This window comes from Melozone crissalis, unplaced genomic scaffold (assembly GCF_028551555.1).
Source record: "Melozone crissalis strain CALT ecotype California unplaced genomic scaffold, PUWL_Pcris_2 ptg000086l_1, whole genome shotgun sequence".
Classification (NCBI taxonomy): domain Eukaryota; kingdom Metazoa; phylum Chordata; class Aves; order Passeriformes; family Passerellidae; genus Melozone; species Melozone crissalis.
Window position 1 is genome coordinate 1,536,023 of NW_026535863.1, and position 14,282 is coordinate 1,550,304.

Consider the following 14,282-nt stretch of genomic DNA (forward strand, 5'->3'; position numbering starts at 1 on the left):
CCTTCCAACCCTAGCAGTGCTGTGATTCTGTGACACTGCAGATGTCTCCACCCCACACAGGGGCAGAAGGGGCTGCAGGGAGAGCTCTGGGAGACCCCAGCACCACGGGTTGGGTGGGCACCTCCCCAGAATTGTCCCTTCCCAGAGTGGCAGCACTGGGACAGCACCAGCTGTGGCTCCACTGGTCACCCAGGAGAGTGAGCACAGGGAGATGCCCCCTCTGGGGGCTGGTGGTGTTTCCCTGCCCATCCAGCTGTGCTGAGGGGAAGGCAGGAGCTGCAGGAGCAGAGTCCAGAAGGGACCAAGCAGGACCTGATCTTGCTCTGTGCCTGGCACAAACCTGCCCAGGACTCTGAGCCCACCCTCACCAGGAGCTGTGGGGAGGCAGAATTTGCTGCTCTTGAGAGCAGGTGTCCCAGGTGCCCTGTCCCTGTGCCTGCCTCACCCCCAGCCCCCTGCAGGCAGCAGGAACAGCCCCAAGGGCCACACAAGGGCTCTCTGCTCACCTGTCCAGGCTGCTGAGCTCTGAGCTGATGCCCTGTAGGGCCCTGCCACCGCCACCACCTGCACAGAGTACTGCTGGCCAAGGCTCAGCCCGTGGAAGGTGACGTGGTCGTTGTCCCCACCCACGGAGATGTTCCTGCTTGGAGCACTGTCCTGTCCCTCCTGCAGGGTCACCAGGTAGAAGTCCCTGTGTCCCCCTGGGACACTCCAGCGAGCCTCTAAGGAGTTCTGCTCCTCTGCACTGCTCAGGGTCACATTGTCAGGACTCAGGGGGTCTGGAAGGGAACAGGGTTGTGTGAGTCAGGGTTATGGGGCACTCTGTACCCCTCGCACTGCTGAGCCTCATTCCTGCAGGGTTACATCCAGCCTGAGACATCCTTTTGGACTGAGCCATCTGCACTCCCCAGCACAAGCATTCCTGGACTAACAGAGTCCAGACAAAGCTGGCAGCCTTGCTGGGAAATTCCTGAAAGTCTCCTTGCACTCCATTCACATCCCACCATGAGCTTGCTGATATTCCCAGCAACTGGCCTGGACCAAGCTCCTGGCCCGACGCCCCTGGCTCGTGTGTCTGGCATGGGGGAATTCTGTTCAGTGGAGCAGGTCAGAGCTGCAGACAGCAACAGCAGGGATCAGCCTCACTCCAGAGCAGAAAGAAACCAGCTGGAGCTCTGGAGGCCTTCCAGAATCCCATCTGCACGGAGCAGGGAGCAGGCTCAGCCTCCCAGGCAGGCAGGTGGAGCAGGAAGGAGCTGGAGATCTGGCATCTGGTGGCACCCAGCCCCTCCCAGCACACACATGAGCAGCGTTTGGCCAGTGCCAGGCCAGGTCACTGGCCACAGCAGCTCTGAGTCTGCAGCTTGGCACCTCCCTCATGTGAGGGCCAATGGTGTTCAGTGTGAATCTGCTCTGCCCTCTTCATTTCCCTCCTGGTTTTCCTGGAAACATCTGGGAGAGCCAGTTCAGGACTGGAACCCTTTACTGGGCCATGGACATGGTGTCACCTGCAAAGTCCTCCTCCTTCAGGGCCCTCATCAGGCTGAGGCCAGAGCAGAGAGTGGCTGGGGGAATGCTGCAATAGTGGGCTCTGCCAGGGCTGCCCTCACTGTTCTGACCTGCCAGAGGCTCCTGGATTCCTTGCCTGGATTTGCACAGCACCCATCGTGTTGGGAACATCCACCAGGATGAGGTGATCAGCTGCCACCACAACATATCCCTGACAACAATCAAAGAGCACCAAAAATCCATTCCATAGAACCACAGAACTGTGGAATGGTTTGGATTGGAAAGGACCTTGAAGCTCATTCATTCCCCCTTCCACTATTCCAGCCCTGTCCAGCCTGGCCCTGGGCACTTCCAGGGATGGAGCAGCCACAGCTTCTCTGGGCAGGCTGTGCCAGGGCCTCAGCACCCTCACAGGGAAGAATTTCTTCCAAATATCTGATTTAAATGTCTCCTATTTTAGTTTAAATCCATCCACCCCTTGTCCTATCACTGTCTGTCCATGTAAAAAGTCTTTCTTGTTCTTGCATAAGCCCTTCCCAGAGGTTTCCAGTTCAAACCAGCTCAGCTGCTGCCCCTTTGCCCCATTTTTTCTGCTGCCCTTGTACAGCCATGAGAGCCAAGCCCCTGAGGCACTGAACACCAGTGGGATCTGCTGTCCTTCCATCCTCCTGCTAGGGGAGAGCCCACAGGCTGCTCCCACTGCATGCCAGGGAGAAGCAGGCCAGCACAGGGATCCACCTGCTGAAGGGATCCACTGGCCCCACCACAGCAGTGCCCCACAGCTGGGTCCTGGAGCAGCTTTTAACCAAGCAAAACCACCCTGTGCTCCCAAGGATTTTTGGATTCAGAGGCTGGAGCAGAGGCAGGGAGCAAGCTGGGGCCACCAGGCTGATACTCACACGTCCAGGCAGTGGCATTGGGTCCCAGGGCAGTGTAGGGCCCAGCTGTGGCACTGAGCCCCAGCCAGTAGTGGGTGCCAGGGTGCAGATGCTGGAAGGTGTAGCTGCTGAGGCCCCTCCTGGCTGACAGGCTCATGCTGACCTTCTGGGTGAGCAGGTTGTGGAGCTCCAGGTGGAGCCAGGCAGCCCCTGCAGCCCCTGCCCAGGAGGCCACGAGGCTGGTGCTGGAAGCTGGGCTGAGCCTCAGCTGGGTGGGGACGGAGGGAGCTGAGGGGAAGAGAGGACACAGCAAGGGTCAGCACTGGGGATGGTGGTGCCTGCAGCCTCCTCTCTCCCCCTGTGCCCACAGCTGCTCTCTATGGCCTGGGTGAAGGTCTGGTAGGGGTCTAGTGGGGGATGTCTCTCCTGTGCCCCCTCCCATACAGGCTGGAAGTCCCTCAACATTGCCATGTTCTTTCAGGCTGCAGGGGTGGCAGGCTGGGCACTGCAGCACTGCCACAGCTCTCAGCAGTGAGGAGATCCAGGATCCCCAGACTGCCCTCTCTGCTGGGAACAGACAAATCCAAGCTCTGGGTGCAAAGTTTTCCCCTTTGGCCCAAGCACTCAGCTCACAGTGGGGATGTGAAACACTCCAGCCATTCCCCACCATTCAAGCTCCCCATCCCAAGCCCGGAGACCTCCTCCCCTTGCCAGCCTGCCACATGTGCTGCATCCTTCCTATCACCCCTCCCTCCCTGGGCACCCATCACTCCCTACCTGTCCACTGGTGGGCACTGGTGCTGGCCTGGAGGGTCCCAGCCAGCGTGCTGACCTTCAGGGCATACTCACTGCCCGCCTGGAGCCCCTCAAAGAGGAAGGTGGAGGTGCTGGGCAGGAGAGACACGTTCCTCAGCAGGCTCTGGGAGTGGCTGTGCCACAGTGCCAGGCTGTAGCCGTCCCTGTGGCCGTGCCCGTGTGCCCAGGCTGCACGCAGAGAGGAGGAGCTGCTGCTGCTCAGAGTCAGGTTCAGGACAGCTGAGGGACCTGCGTGGGACATGGACAGACACTGCTGCTGCTCCTGCCACAGCCTGAGCCGGCAGGCTGCTCACAGGCTGGTGGAGCTTGCCTTTGCCTGGCAGCTTCACAGGAGCCAGTCACAGAATCCTGGCAGGGTTTGGGCTGGAAGGGACCCTAAAGCTCATCCAGTCCCACCCCCCTCATCAGGCAGTGCTCAGTGTGCATCTGCTCTGCCCTCTTCATTTCCCTCCTGGTTTTCCTGGAAACATCTGGGAGAGCCAGTTCAGGACTGGAACCCTTTACTGGGCCATGGACATGGTGTCACCTGCAAAGTCCTCCTCCTTCAGGGCCCTTCATCAGGCTGAGGCCAGAGCAGAGAGTGGCTGGGGGAATGCTGCAATAGTGGGCTCTGCCAGGGCTGCCCTCACTGTTCTGACCTGCCAGAGGCTCCTGGATTCCTTGCCTGGATTTGCACAGCACCCATCGTGTTGGGAACATCCACCAGGATGAGGTGATCAGCTGCCACCAAAACATATCCTTGACAACAATCAAAGAGCACCAAAAATCCATTCCATAGAACCACAGAACTGCGGAATGGTTTGGATTGGAAAGGACCTTGAAGCTCATTCATTCCCCCTTCCACTATTCCAGCCCTGTCCAGCCTGGCCCTGGGCACTTCCAGGGATGGAGCAGCCACAGCTTCTCTGGGCAGCCTGTGCCAGGGCTTCACCACCCTCACAGGGAAGAATTTTTTCCTAAGATGTGATCTAAACTTCTCCTCCGCCAGTTTAAAACTCCTGCCACCATCTGCCCATGTAAAATGCCCCTTTTTCTCCATTTTCAAATCCCCTCTAGGCACTAAAAGGCATTTTAAGGTCACCCTGGAGCCTTCTCCTCTCCAGGCTGAACAACCCCAGCTCTCAGCCTGTCTCCAGAGCAGAGGGGGTCCAGCAGGGATTCCCCAAGCACAGCCCCATCACCTCCCTGACCACTCAGCAGCCTCCTACAGGCTGTGTGGGCTGCACCATCCCCTTGGATCAGACTCAGCAGCTCCTCTGAACAGAGCAGGGAGGCTTGGTCAGGCCAACACATAAAGGTGAAGCCACCATCACCTGGAAGCTCACCTGCTGACAGGTTCCTGGTGGCCCTGTGGGTCCTGCCACCTGCCTTTCTGTGACAACCAGCTTCTGCTTCTGCTGCCTGACAGCAACCCTTCCACTGCCCAATCTCCTCCCTCCAGCTCTACTCTCCTTTGCTAGGTTTCCCACCTTCACCTGCACTGATTTACTCAAGGATCTTCTGGAGAGATGCAGACAAGGGCTGCCATCCCCACCTGAGCTGTAGAGCCACCAGCCCTGTCCCCTTCTCCAGCCCTTGGCACAGAGCAAGGCCCGGGGGTGAGCAGTGATTGACAGAGATGTGCCAAAATTGTGGAGCAGATGCTCCTTCCTTGTGGCTACTTCTTGACTTCCAGGCATGACATTTTCCACCCCTCAGCTCTCTGTGAGCCACACCATGGGCTGGTCCATCATTATCTCCATTGTTCTAGGAGAAGACACAGCACAAAACCAGCCCATACAAGGAGCAGGGGCAGGACAAGGATGAGGGAATGACCCCTAAGACTCTGGGGACCCATGAAAGACCCAAATTCTTGTGAAAATGAGGAAAAGCCCAAGCTAAGACTCTAGGGACCCGGGAAGGACCCTAGTTCTTTTGAAAGTGACAAAAAGCCCAACCTAGGACTCTGGGAAACCAAGAAGGACCTAAATTCTTGTGAAAGTGAGGAAAACCCAACCTAAGACTCCAGGGATCAGGAAGGACCTAAATTCTAGTGAAAGTGAGGAAAAGCCCAACCTCCCACGAACTAGTAGGGCTCCACACAGCACAACAATCACTGGTAGGAGCACTGAGGTCCTGGGAGCCCTTACTTGTCTGTGCTGTGATGGTCTGGCTGGTGGTGTCCCTGCAGGCCAGCGTGGCTGTCACCTCGACCTCGTAGCGCGTGCCAGGAGTCAGCCCATGGAACCAGAAGCTGGTGGTGTTGGGTCCAGCAGAGGCGTTCTGCAGTAGCATGCCTGACCCCAGGGGGGACAGGGCAAGGAAATACCCCCTGGCACCTCCCTCTGGCTCATCCCAGGACAGGAGGAGGGAGTCTGAGCGGTCATGGTCACTCACACTGACATTCAGGAGGGTGCCTGCAAAGGCAAAGCCAAAACTCTCAGCAGGGATTGGTGGTGTTGGGTGCCAGGCTGCAGGGCCAGCTCCCAGCCACACACCCCTGCTGGGGTACAGCACCACCCTGACCCCAAGGGCTCCGAACAGCCTTTGAGAAACACAAGAATGTTCAGAAACCTTCATGGACTCAGGTCAAAGAGGTGCTCCTAACATGGAGCATCTGCTCCACTGGAGAAAGACCAGAAGGCTTCAGTCACCATGGGCTTTGTCCAAAAGTTCCCTGGCTGAGTATAATCCATTGCTTATCACCTTGTCTGGCCTGAGACCCCCCAAAAAAGATGTTGAAGGCTCTGGGTCCACCATGGAGAAGCAAGACAGGGGGCAGGATGGATGTGGCAGGGGGACCACTGAGCTCCCTGCAACAGTCTCTGCCCTTGTGTGGGCTCTGACAGAGGAGGGGCAAAGGCTGCTTTGGGGGATCCACACAGAGAGTCACCCCCATCCTGCCAGTTCAGAGGTGACAAGGGAGGAGTGGGACACTGCATGCATGGAGGAAATGTGGGACCAGCATGGCCCTGCTGAGGTGTGTCCCTGCCCTGGCTGTGCTGCAGCAGTCAGGTCAGTGCACTGGGGCTGTGGCATCCCCATGGAGTGTCTGGGGACAGTGAAGTGGCATTCAGGGCTTGGCCTAACTGCTGGGTCAGTGGCTGAAACTGCTATTGAATTCCTGCCCTTGGAGCTGCTCAGGGTCACCCACACAAGAGGAGCCTGTCTGTCAGGCCCAAGCTGGTGCTGTGACCAGGGCAGGGTCCATCTCTGCCTCCAGCAGATTGTTACACATCTCCATCCTCAGCCTTGCTGTCAGTCATGGAACCATTTAGGTTGGAAAAGCCCTTTAAGATCATTGAGTCCAACTGCTCCCCCAGCACTAACCCAAGTCCCCAGGTTCCACATCCGTGACCTTTCTATGGCACTCAGCCTTTGGAAAATGCCAGAACAGCTCCAGTGCTAATAAGACATTTGTGAAATAATTAGCACTTAAAATTTATGGTGTGCAGCGTGTTCTGACAGGCTTACACAGGGTCTGGCACAGTGAGGTAGCAGGAACCAAGCACAGTGACTGCCCCAGAGGGCTGCCACGGGGCACCTTTACAGCCAGGGAGGAGCAGTGTGGGGTGAGCCCAGGGCAGGGACACCATTGGCACTGCTCAGGAGCTCTGCGTGTGTGTCTTCCCCAGAGCTGGAGTTTCAGAACTATGTGCAACTTCTGTTCCATGCAATGCTCTGGTTTGGAGCCTGCTGGTGAGGGCAAAAGGACCAGAGAACATCAGATGGACACAAACAGGAGCACGTAGTGCCCCACAGGGCCATCCCTGAGAAGTTCAAGTGTGTATTTAGGATCAGCCAGCTCAGGAAAGGTAACATTTAGCTAACTAAATGCAGCTGGGTGCCATGGGTGAGGTGTCTATACCTGGGCCAGGTGCCCTGGGCCACCCTTGCTGTCAGCAGACACCCAGAGCACCAGGTAGAGTGACCTGAAGGCAACCCACAGCTCACTGTCCAAACAAACAGGCTGGTTTGTTACTGCAAGCTCTTTCTTATCTCCTGAAGGTGTGAGCTCTCAGCCCATGTTTCTCTGCTTCTCTTGAGTTTCCATCAGCTCCATCACCTGCCTCCCTCTGTCACCCTCCTCACATCTGCAGCACAAATGTACCGAAAATGGGCCAGAGGCCTGTGACCCAGCACTGCTCATGTTCCCACTAACCACACCACACACAGCACATCCACACACACCCCATGCCCTGACAGGTGCCTGTGGATCATCCAGGTAATCTCTCACTGGCACAGGCTGATGCCATGTGGGCACTGTGCTGGCTCCAGGCCTACAGCAGCCATGGGACTGCCTTAGAGATTCTGATCCTACCCAGATTCTGATCCAACTCCAAGGCTCTGAGCAGGGCACCAATGGCAGTGCTGCCGCTGAGCCCAGCTGGTGCTCTGTGGAAGCAGAGAGCTCTGGAGCCTTGTGCCCCCATCCAGTTGGTTGCTGGAGAGGGATGAGACTGACTCTCCCCTTCCCTGGGCATGCAGTCAGCCTAAAGCAGAATATTTACAAAGCTACTCTTAACTCCAAGAGTCCTGGTCCAGCACACCTCATCTCACCCCTCCAGGCAGGAGACCATGGTGCCCTCCTCAGCCCGGGAACCTCCTTGCTGTGACTCACCTCTTTCACCAGGTGCATCCCGGCCCTCCAGCCCTGCCTGTGCTGTGTGGTTGCATCCCTCGCCCTGGGGGATTGAAAGTGTCAGGTGAGAGAGGAGCAGGATGAGCTGAGAGCAGCACCTGGGAGAGGTGCCCTGTGCCAGGCACAGCTCCCACCCTGCCATGGCATCTATGGGCTGTGACCTCTTTTCCTAGGAGAGCCTGGGTCACTTCTCAGACCTCCCTTAGCCAAGGCAAAGAGACAGACTTGGCAGATGCAGCCTGTGGGCTGCCCTGGCCTTTTGCACTGCTCCTGGGGCTGCAGACAGGCCATGCCCACAGCGGAAAAGGCCACCAAACCAGTCAGGACACAGAAGTTCTGCAGAGAGAGGGAGGGATTGAGCCCTGCACAGGGCCTGGCAATCTCATTCCCTCTACGGGCACACCTCCTTCCCACCATAAAGGGAAGAGAGGGACCACAGACCTCAGTCCAGCTGCCACCCCCAACGGGCAGAACAGAACCCCCGGAGCCCCTGGCACCCTCCCGGCAGCGGCGACACCCGTTCTCGCACAGCCTGCTCCCAGCAGGGTGTGCCCGGCCTTGGACTGGCGTCAGTTCCCCCCACGTTAAAGGAAATGTCTCCTGCCCACTCCCTGTCCTGCTACAAGCCACAGCAGAACCATCATTTTCCTGGCGTCCTTTTCCCTCGGCTCTGCGGGCAGACTCGTGTCGGCTCCCCACCGATCGCGGCGCTTTTGGCAGAGGAGAGCGGAGCGGCTGGGGAGCCTGGGAACAGCAGCCGGGCCAGGAGCCGCGCACCACGGCAACAACGGGGACACGCCGCGCTCCCGGGCAGCGGGCCCGGAGCACCGGGGGCGAGGGGCAGCGGGGGAAGCGCCGCTGGGATGGCGAAGCCGCTGATGTGGCGCGGCTGCACGGCCAGGGAGAGGCACCCGCAGCCCCGAGCCGGGGCAGCCCCTGCGGCAGCGAGCTGGCAGCCGAGAGCCGCGGAGCCAAAGCGGGGCTGGGGAGCCGAGCGAGCGCTTACCTGTGCCAGGGTCCCTGGGAGCCGCGGCACGCACAGCACCAGCAGCGGCAGCAGCAGTGACCTCATGGGGACCTGGTGGCAGCAGATCAGAGAGATGACAAAGTCGGGGTGTTTCTCAGCAGCGGCTGTCCCCTGTCAGCCCCGTGTCCCACGGCAGCCAGCAGCCGTGTCCCCGCATGCTTTCCGAGCGCTGGTGACAAGGTGACATCAGTGGGGACCGGCCAGCCCGTGGCACCGCGGCCGGGCCCGCTGGCCCTGGGCGGGGGCAGCGCTCGCCTCCAGCCCGGGAGAAGCCCAGCGGGGGCGGCCGCCTCTCGCCGGGCGCATTTGCTGCTGTCGCCGCAGGTCCGTGTCCTGTGCGGTGACTCCGCAGCTGGCCCGGAGAGCGGCTGCGGGCTGCGGGCAGCGCTGCCGGCCGCGGGGGAGGCGCTGCTGGCCGGGCTCTCGGGGGACCGCGCTGCGGCGGGGCTCGGCCGGGCTGGAGCCCGCTCTGGCATCAGCGGGAGCTCCGGGAGCCGGGGCGGGAGGGGCGGGAGCAGCGGGAGGGGAGGAGACCGGACTGGACTGATGGCGGCTCCAGGCTGGGAGGGCGCGCCCGAACCAAGCCCAGCGCGGGGAGAGAGGGAGGGAGGGACGGAGGGCGCAGGGGTGGGCTGGGGTGCGGGAGGGAGCCGGGGCGGGAGTGTGGAGTGAGGAGCGCTGTGCACTCTCTGCTCTCTCTGTGCCGCACCTTGGGCACCCTTCAGCTCGGTGTGCTGGAATTGCTGTGCAGGTGCGGCTGGGGAGGGGGTTTGGGCACGCCGAGGGCAGGGATGTTCTGTGCCGTGCCCGTGGCCCGCAGGCGGCGGCGGAGGCAGTGCGCACTCTGAGCGGCTCCTGCCGTGCCATCTCACGGGCACAGAGGTGCCCAAACCACGCTCTGCCCATCTGAGGGGCGAGCTGTGCCGGGTGGGAAGGCGCTGTTCTTCGGGGGTTGCCCCGGGGACCAGGCTGTGCCCCGGGCTGCGTGCAGGGCGGTGCTCTGCCGTGTCTGTGCAATGTGTGGCACGGTGCCAGCTCTCATTCACAGCAGAGATGCCATTGGCTTCACATCAGCGCTGGGGATATGGGACAGTGCTGGAAGGGGTTCAGTGATGCATCAGTCCGGAAGCCAGCACAGCCTTTGTGGCCGTGGGAGTCTATCCCAGGGGCCAGCACGGCCACCTATGGGGGCTATTCAAGCTCTGCCCATTACTGTAAGGCACCGAGCTGTCAGAGTAGAACACATCCCCCACCTGTCTTCTAGAACACCAGAATCCTTCGACAAAAAACTCAGAAGTTTGTCAGGTGGGACCTGTGACAGACAGAACAACCCCCAGTATCTGGACAAGGATATGGGAAAGCTCCAGCTCTTGCATGCAATTAAGAGGAGAGGGGGACACAAAGGACCTGGTCCTGGATGCATCTCCAAACCTAAGTCCATACCCCAAACCTTCTGACAACCCCTAGGCTGATGGAGCCAGCTGGAAAAGGGGACAGGGAACATGAATCCCCCTCCCTTGGCATGGGCAACAGTTCATTTCCCAGGTCCCAGCCAAATGGGACTGGTGCCAGCAGTCCGGGTCCGTGGTCATAGTCACGTCTCTGCAGAGGTCCCTGCCTGGACTGGGCTGAGGACAAAGGAGCCCTGGCCCTGCAGCTCAGCCCAGCACTCAGGGCCTGTTTGTCACTTCTGTCTAGGGCTCGCATGTTCCCCCAGCACAAAGGTACAGCTCTACCACCAGAGCCTCTTTGTGTCACTGTCTCCAGACCTCCCCCTCCCCTGCACCCTGAGCACAGAGATCAGGGTGGGAGCAGAAGGCAATGCCTTGGCTCCAGCACAGGCAAGATTTTTAACCTTTAGTGCCCACAGCTCCAAGGGCTGAATGCCAAAAATGCCATGGGTGATGGATGTTCAGGGTAACAGCTGTGGCTCTTAGAGATCTCCTAATAAGCATTTGGGACTGAGATCCACCAGCACCTGGGGTGATGAGGCTGACCCATCAACCAGTGCCACAGCCAGCTCTGGGGATACCCATCCCTGCTGCTGGGCACTGGCTTGGTGGGCAGCTGGCCACCCTCCATTAACCTGAGTGCAAGGTGAGCGCTCACAGGGACTGGGGTGACGGCTCCAGCCCCTGAGATGGAGCACCTCCCCAGAAATGAGACAGGGGGAGGTTTGGCCCTGATTGCTGCCAGGCAAGATTTTTAATCTTTAATGCCCACTGCTCCAAGGGCTGGATGCCAAAAATGCCATGGGTGCATCTGCTCAAGTGATGGATGTTCAGGGTAACAGCTGTGGCTCTTAGAGATCTCCTGATAAGCATTTGGGACTGAGATCCACCAGCACCTGGGGTGATGAGGCTGACCCATTAACCAGTGCCACAGCCAGCTCTGGGGATACCCATCCCTGCTGCTGGGCACTGGCTTGGTGGGCAGCTGGCCACCCTCCATTAACCTGAGTGCAAGGTGAGCACTCACAGGGACTGGGGTGAGCTCCTCTAGCCTCTGAGTTGGAGCACCTCCCCAGAAATGAGACAGGGGGAGATTTGGGCCTGATTGCTGCCGTCTCCAGTGGGCTGGGGACTGTTTTTAAAGGCCCCTTTCCAGAGCTGGGCAGCTGCAGCCGGCTGGGAGGAGGCTGGAGCTCCTCACTGCAGGGAGGGTTTGCCAGGTTTACCCGGGGGCCCAGGCAGGATCAGGGAGGTTACAGCTGGCTGCTCCCCAAACACGTTTGCAAAGGGGCTGTCACTGGGTGCCCCTCACAGTCCATTGTGGGGTGCAGGCTGCCAGCACAGGTGACCACACTGTGGATGGGGAGTGTGGGGTTGTTTGCTGCCATGAGCAGCCTGGAGAGTCACCTGGAGGGTGGCTGGGACAGAGGCAGTGCAAGCAGTGCTGGTGTCCCTGGAGTGTGGCAGGTGATGGAAGAGCTGAATTTGGGCAGCTCCTGGCTGATGAAGCAGGGTATGGAGGTGAGGATGGAGGGCCTTGCTGGGCTGAGAATTGTGATCCATGGACATGGGACAGGAGGCACCCTAGATTTTGAAGGGAAATTCTGGAATAAGGTGTTGCATGCCCCAGTGTCAAAGGCAGTGTCCCCTGCAGTGGTGGCACAGACAGGAGGTTTCCCTAGAGTCAAGGTGGGGCTCCTGCAGCTTCAAAGCATACCAAAGAGCAGTTCCAGGCCAGCAAGAGGACAAACCCAGCAACTGGGACACTCCAGCTGGGTTGTGCCTGCCCGGCCCAGCTGGAGAGAATCCGAGTCCATGCATGGTTACTGCACCTGCCTGGGCACAGCCTCAGTGCCCTGCACCAGCCATCTCCAGCCCCAGCCACAACCTCTGCTGCTGCAGCCCTGCATGGGCCACCACTCCCCCACTGAGGCAGCTGCTCTGGACAGTGGCTTGCCCGAGGAGCAAAGGGTCTGTTCTATCTGTTCTGCTCTCTGAGCTGGGCAGACAAGCAGGGATTTCTGGAACACAGTGTTCCCTTGGATCTTGCTGCCATACTGTGCCACTGCCCCACACCTCCCCAGCCAGGAGGAGGGGTAACCTCACTCAGCACGAGGATGGGCTTGGGGGATGCGTTGCTGCCCACCAGGATGGGATTGGCCTCTGAGCATGGACCAGGAGACATCCCAGCAGCTTTCAGAGCCTCTGCATGTCCTGGTGGCACAGCGAGGTGTCACCCCCTGCCATGGGGACATGTGTGAATACCAGCCCTGCTTATTTAACCTCGGGTCCCAGTGGCTGTGCTCCCTCAGCTCAGGGAGTTTGGGCTGTGGCTGCAGTGGAAACAGCCCAAAGCACTGCTGGGAGCCAAGCTGAGGCCCTGTCCCTGGAGCTGCAGGGCTCAGCAGCCTCCCCACGGGACAGAAGCTGCTCATCCTGTGCCAGCCCTGCCTTCCCCACAGCCACCTCAGTGATACCGAGCCACCTCAGGTGGGGACACAGAGAGGGAGAGCCCTCCTTCAGCTGGGGATGCTGGATCTCCCCTCCAGTCCCCCCTGACCATGAAACCTTCAGCTGTGCCAAACCTAAAGACAACTGCACAAGTTTCTCCACCCAGCAGCTGGAACCAGGCCTGGAAACTCAGGGGCTGCCGAGTCATCACATTTTCCGCGAAGCAGCGAACTAACGAACGCTACCGCAAGGAGCAGGGGGATGGGGACACCCCGCAGCCCGGGGCGATGGGGACACACCCTGCCCAGGGGGATGGGGACACCTGACAGCCCGAGGGATGGGGACACCCCCTGCCCGAGGGGATGGGGACACCCCCTGCCCGGGGGCATGGGGATGCCCCCCTGTCCGGGATGTCTCCAGGGCTCCCAGGATGGCTGCAGGGCTCTTGGGATTGCTCCAGGGTTCCCGGGGTGGCTCCAGGGTTCCCAGGGTGGCTTCAGGTCTCCTGGGATGGCTGCAAGCTCAGCCCACCAGGGCTGGGAGGGGACAGGGGCTGTGCAGCCAAGCCACGGCCTTTAGGAAGGGGCAGAGCCCCAGCATGGGACTGACTGCTCATGGCCTGTGCTCCAAGGGCATCACCCAGGAGCAGGGATGCGAAAGGGGACACAGCGTGCCTGTCACTGTGTTGTCAGGGCTTGCTTGAGGTGAGGGACAATAGCCACAGTGCAGAGCAAGGGCCCTGCCTGGCAAAGGGTCTGGGCTGTCCTCCCGAGCAGAGCCAAGCCCAGAGCAGAGCAGGGCCCAGCCACATTGTGCTCCATGCACTGGCCTCCTCTCCAGGTGCCTCGGGCATGGAGCTGGCAGTATTGGTTTGTCCCAGCTAAGGCATCTCCTCGAGCATGGTCCTGCACACCTGGAGGAGCCAAGGCCTCCCTGGGAAGCACCTGCAGGGCGGACAGCAGAGTGCCCACCTCACCTAAAGGTCCCAGCTGTGTCACAGGGTCTGTGTGAGGTGACAATAGCAGGTAATGCTCCCAAGGCTGGGCATGGGCAGAGCTTTGCAGGGCCCCTGCCAGGAGACAGCATGTGGCCAAGGACACTCCCACAGGGGCTCAACCTGTCACTCAGAGGGCATAGCCTTGTCCTAGTGCTGTGGACAATGCTGGCACTACACAGAGGAGACTCTACTGCTGTCTGGACATGCCCTGATGTCTCTGTGAGAGCTCTGCCATCCCTCCCTGGGCAGGATTCTGTGCATCCAACCTGGCACTCTACAACAACATATGCCCAGGGGCTCCATGATATGTGATACTAATATACTGCCACTGGGACTGGGCTGGGAACAGCTCTGGGGCTCCTGTCCTGCCTCAGGCCAGCACCAACCCTTTGGTCCCTGTCCCTCAGTCCCTCCCAATGCCCACCAGCACTGTGAACTGCCCCAGGCTGCAGTTTCTCCCCTCTGCTACTCTGAGGTGCTGAGTGCTGCCCAGAGCTGCAAGGGAGGAGCAAGAGGAACAGGCTGCTCCCAG

At 59.8% G+C, this 14,282-nt stretch overlaps 1 protein-coding gene across 1 annotated transcript in view; it reads right to left on the reverse strand.

The window, feature by feature from the left end:
* LOC128946778 (receptor-type tyrosine-protein phosphatase V-like) overlaps nucleotides 1-8,914 on the reverse strand; it is a 48,495-nt gene extending 39,581 nt beyond the window's left edge. The window contains exons 1-6 of the mRNA XM_054290745.1: nucleotides 8,831-8,914; nucleotides 7,804-7,867; nucleotides 5,333-5,599; nucleotides 3,165-3,431; nucleotides 2,409-2,675; nucleotides 507-779 (exon numbers count right to left, since the gene is read on the reverse strand). Of these exons, the coding sequence (XP_054146720.1) occupies nucleotides 507-779; nucleotides 2,409-2,675; nucleotides 3,165-3,431; nucleotides 5,333-5,599; nucleotides 7,804-7,867; nucleotides 8,831-8,896 (1,204 nt within the window). The 5' untranslated portion in view covers nucleotides 8,897-8,914. The remainder of the gene's footprint in view (nucleotides 1-506; nucleotides 780-2,408; nucleotides 2,676-3,164; nucleotides 3,432-5,332; nucleotides 5,600-7,803; nucleotides 7,868-8,830) is intronic.
* Between the last annotated feature and the right edge of the window lie 5,368 nt (nucleotides 8,915-14,282).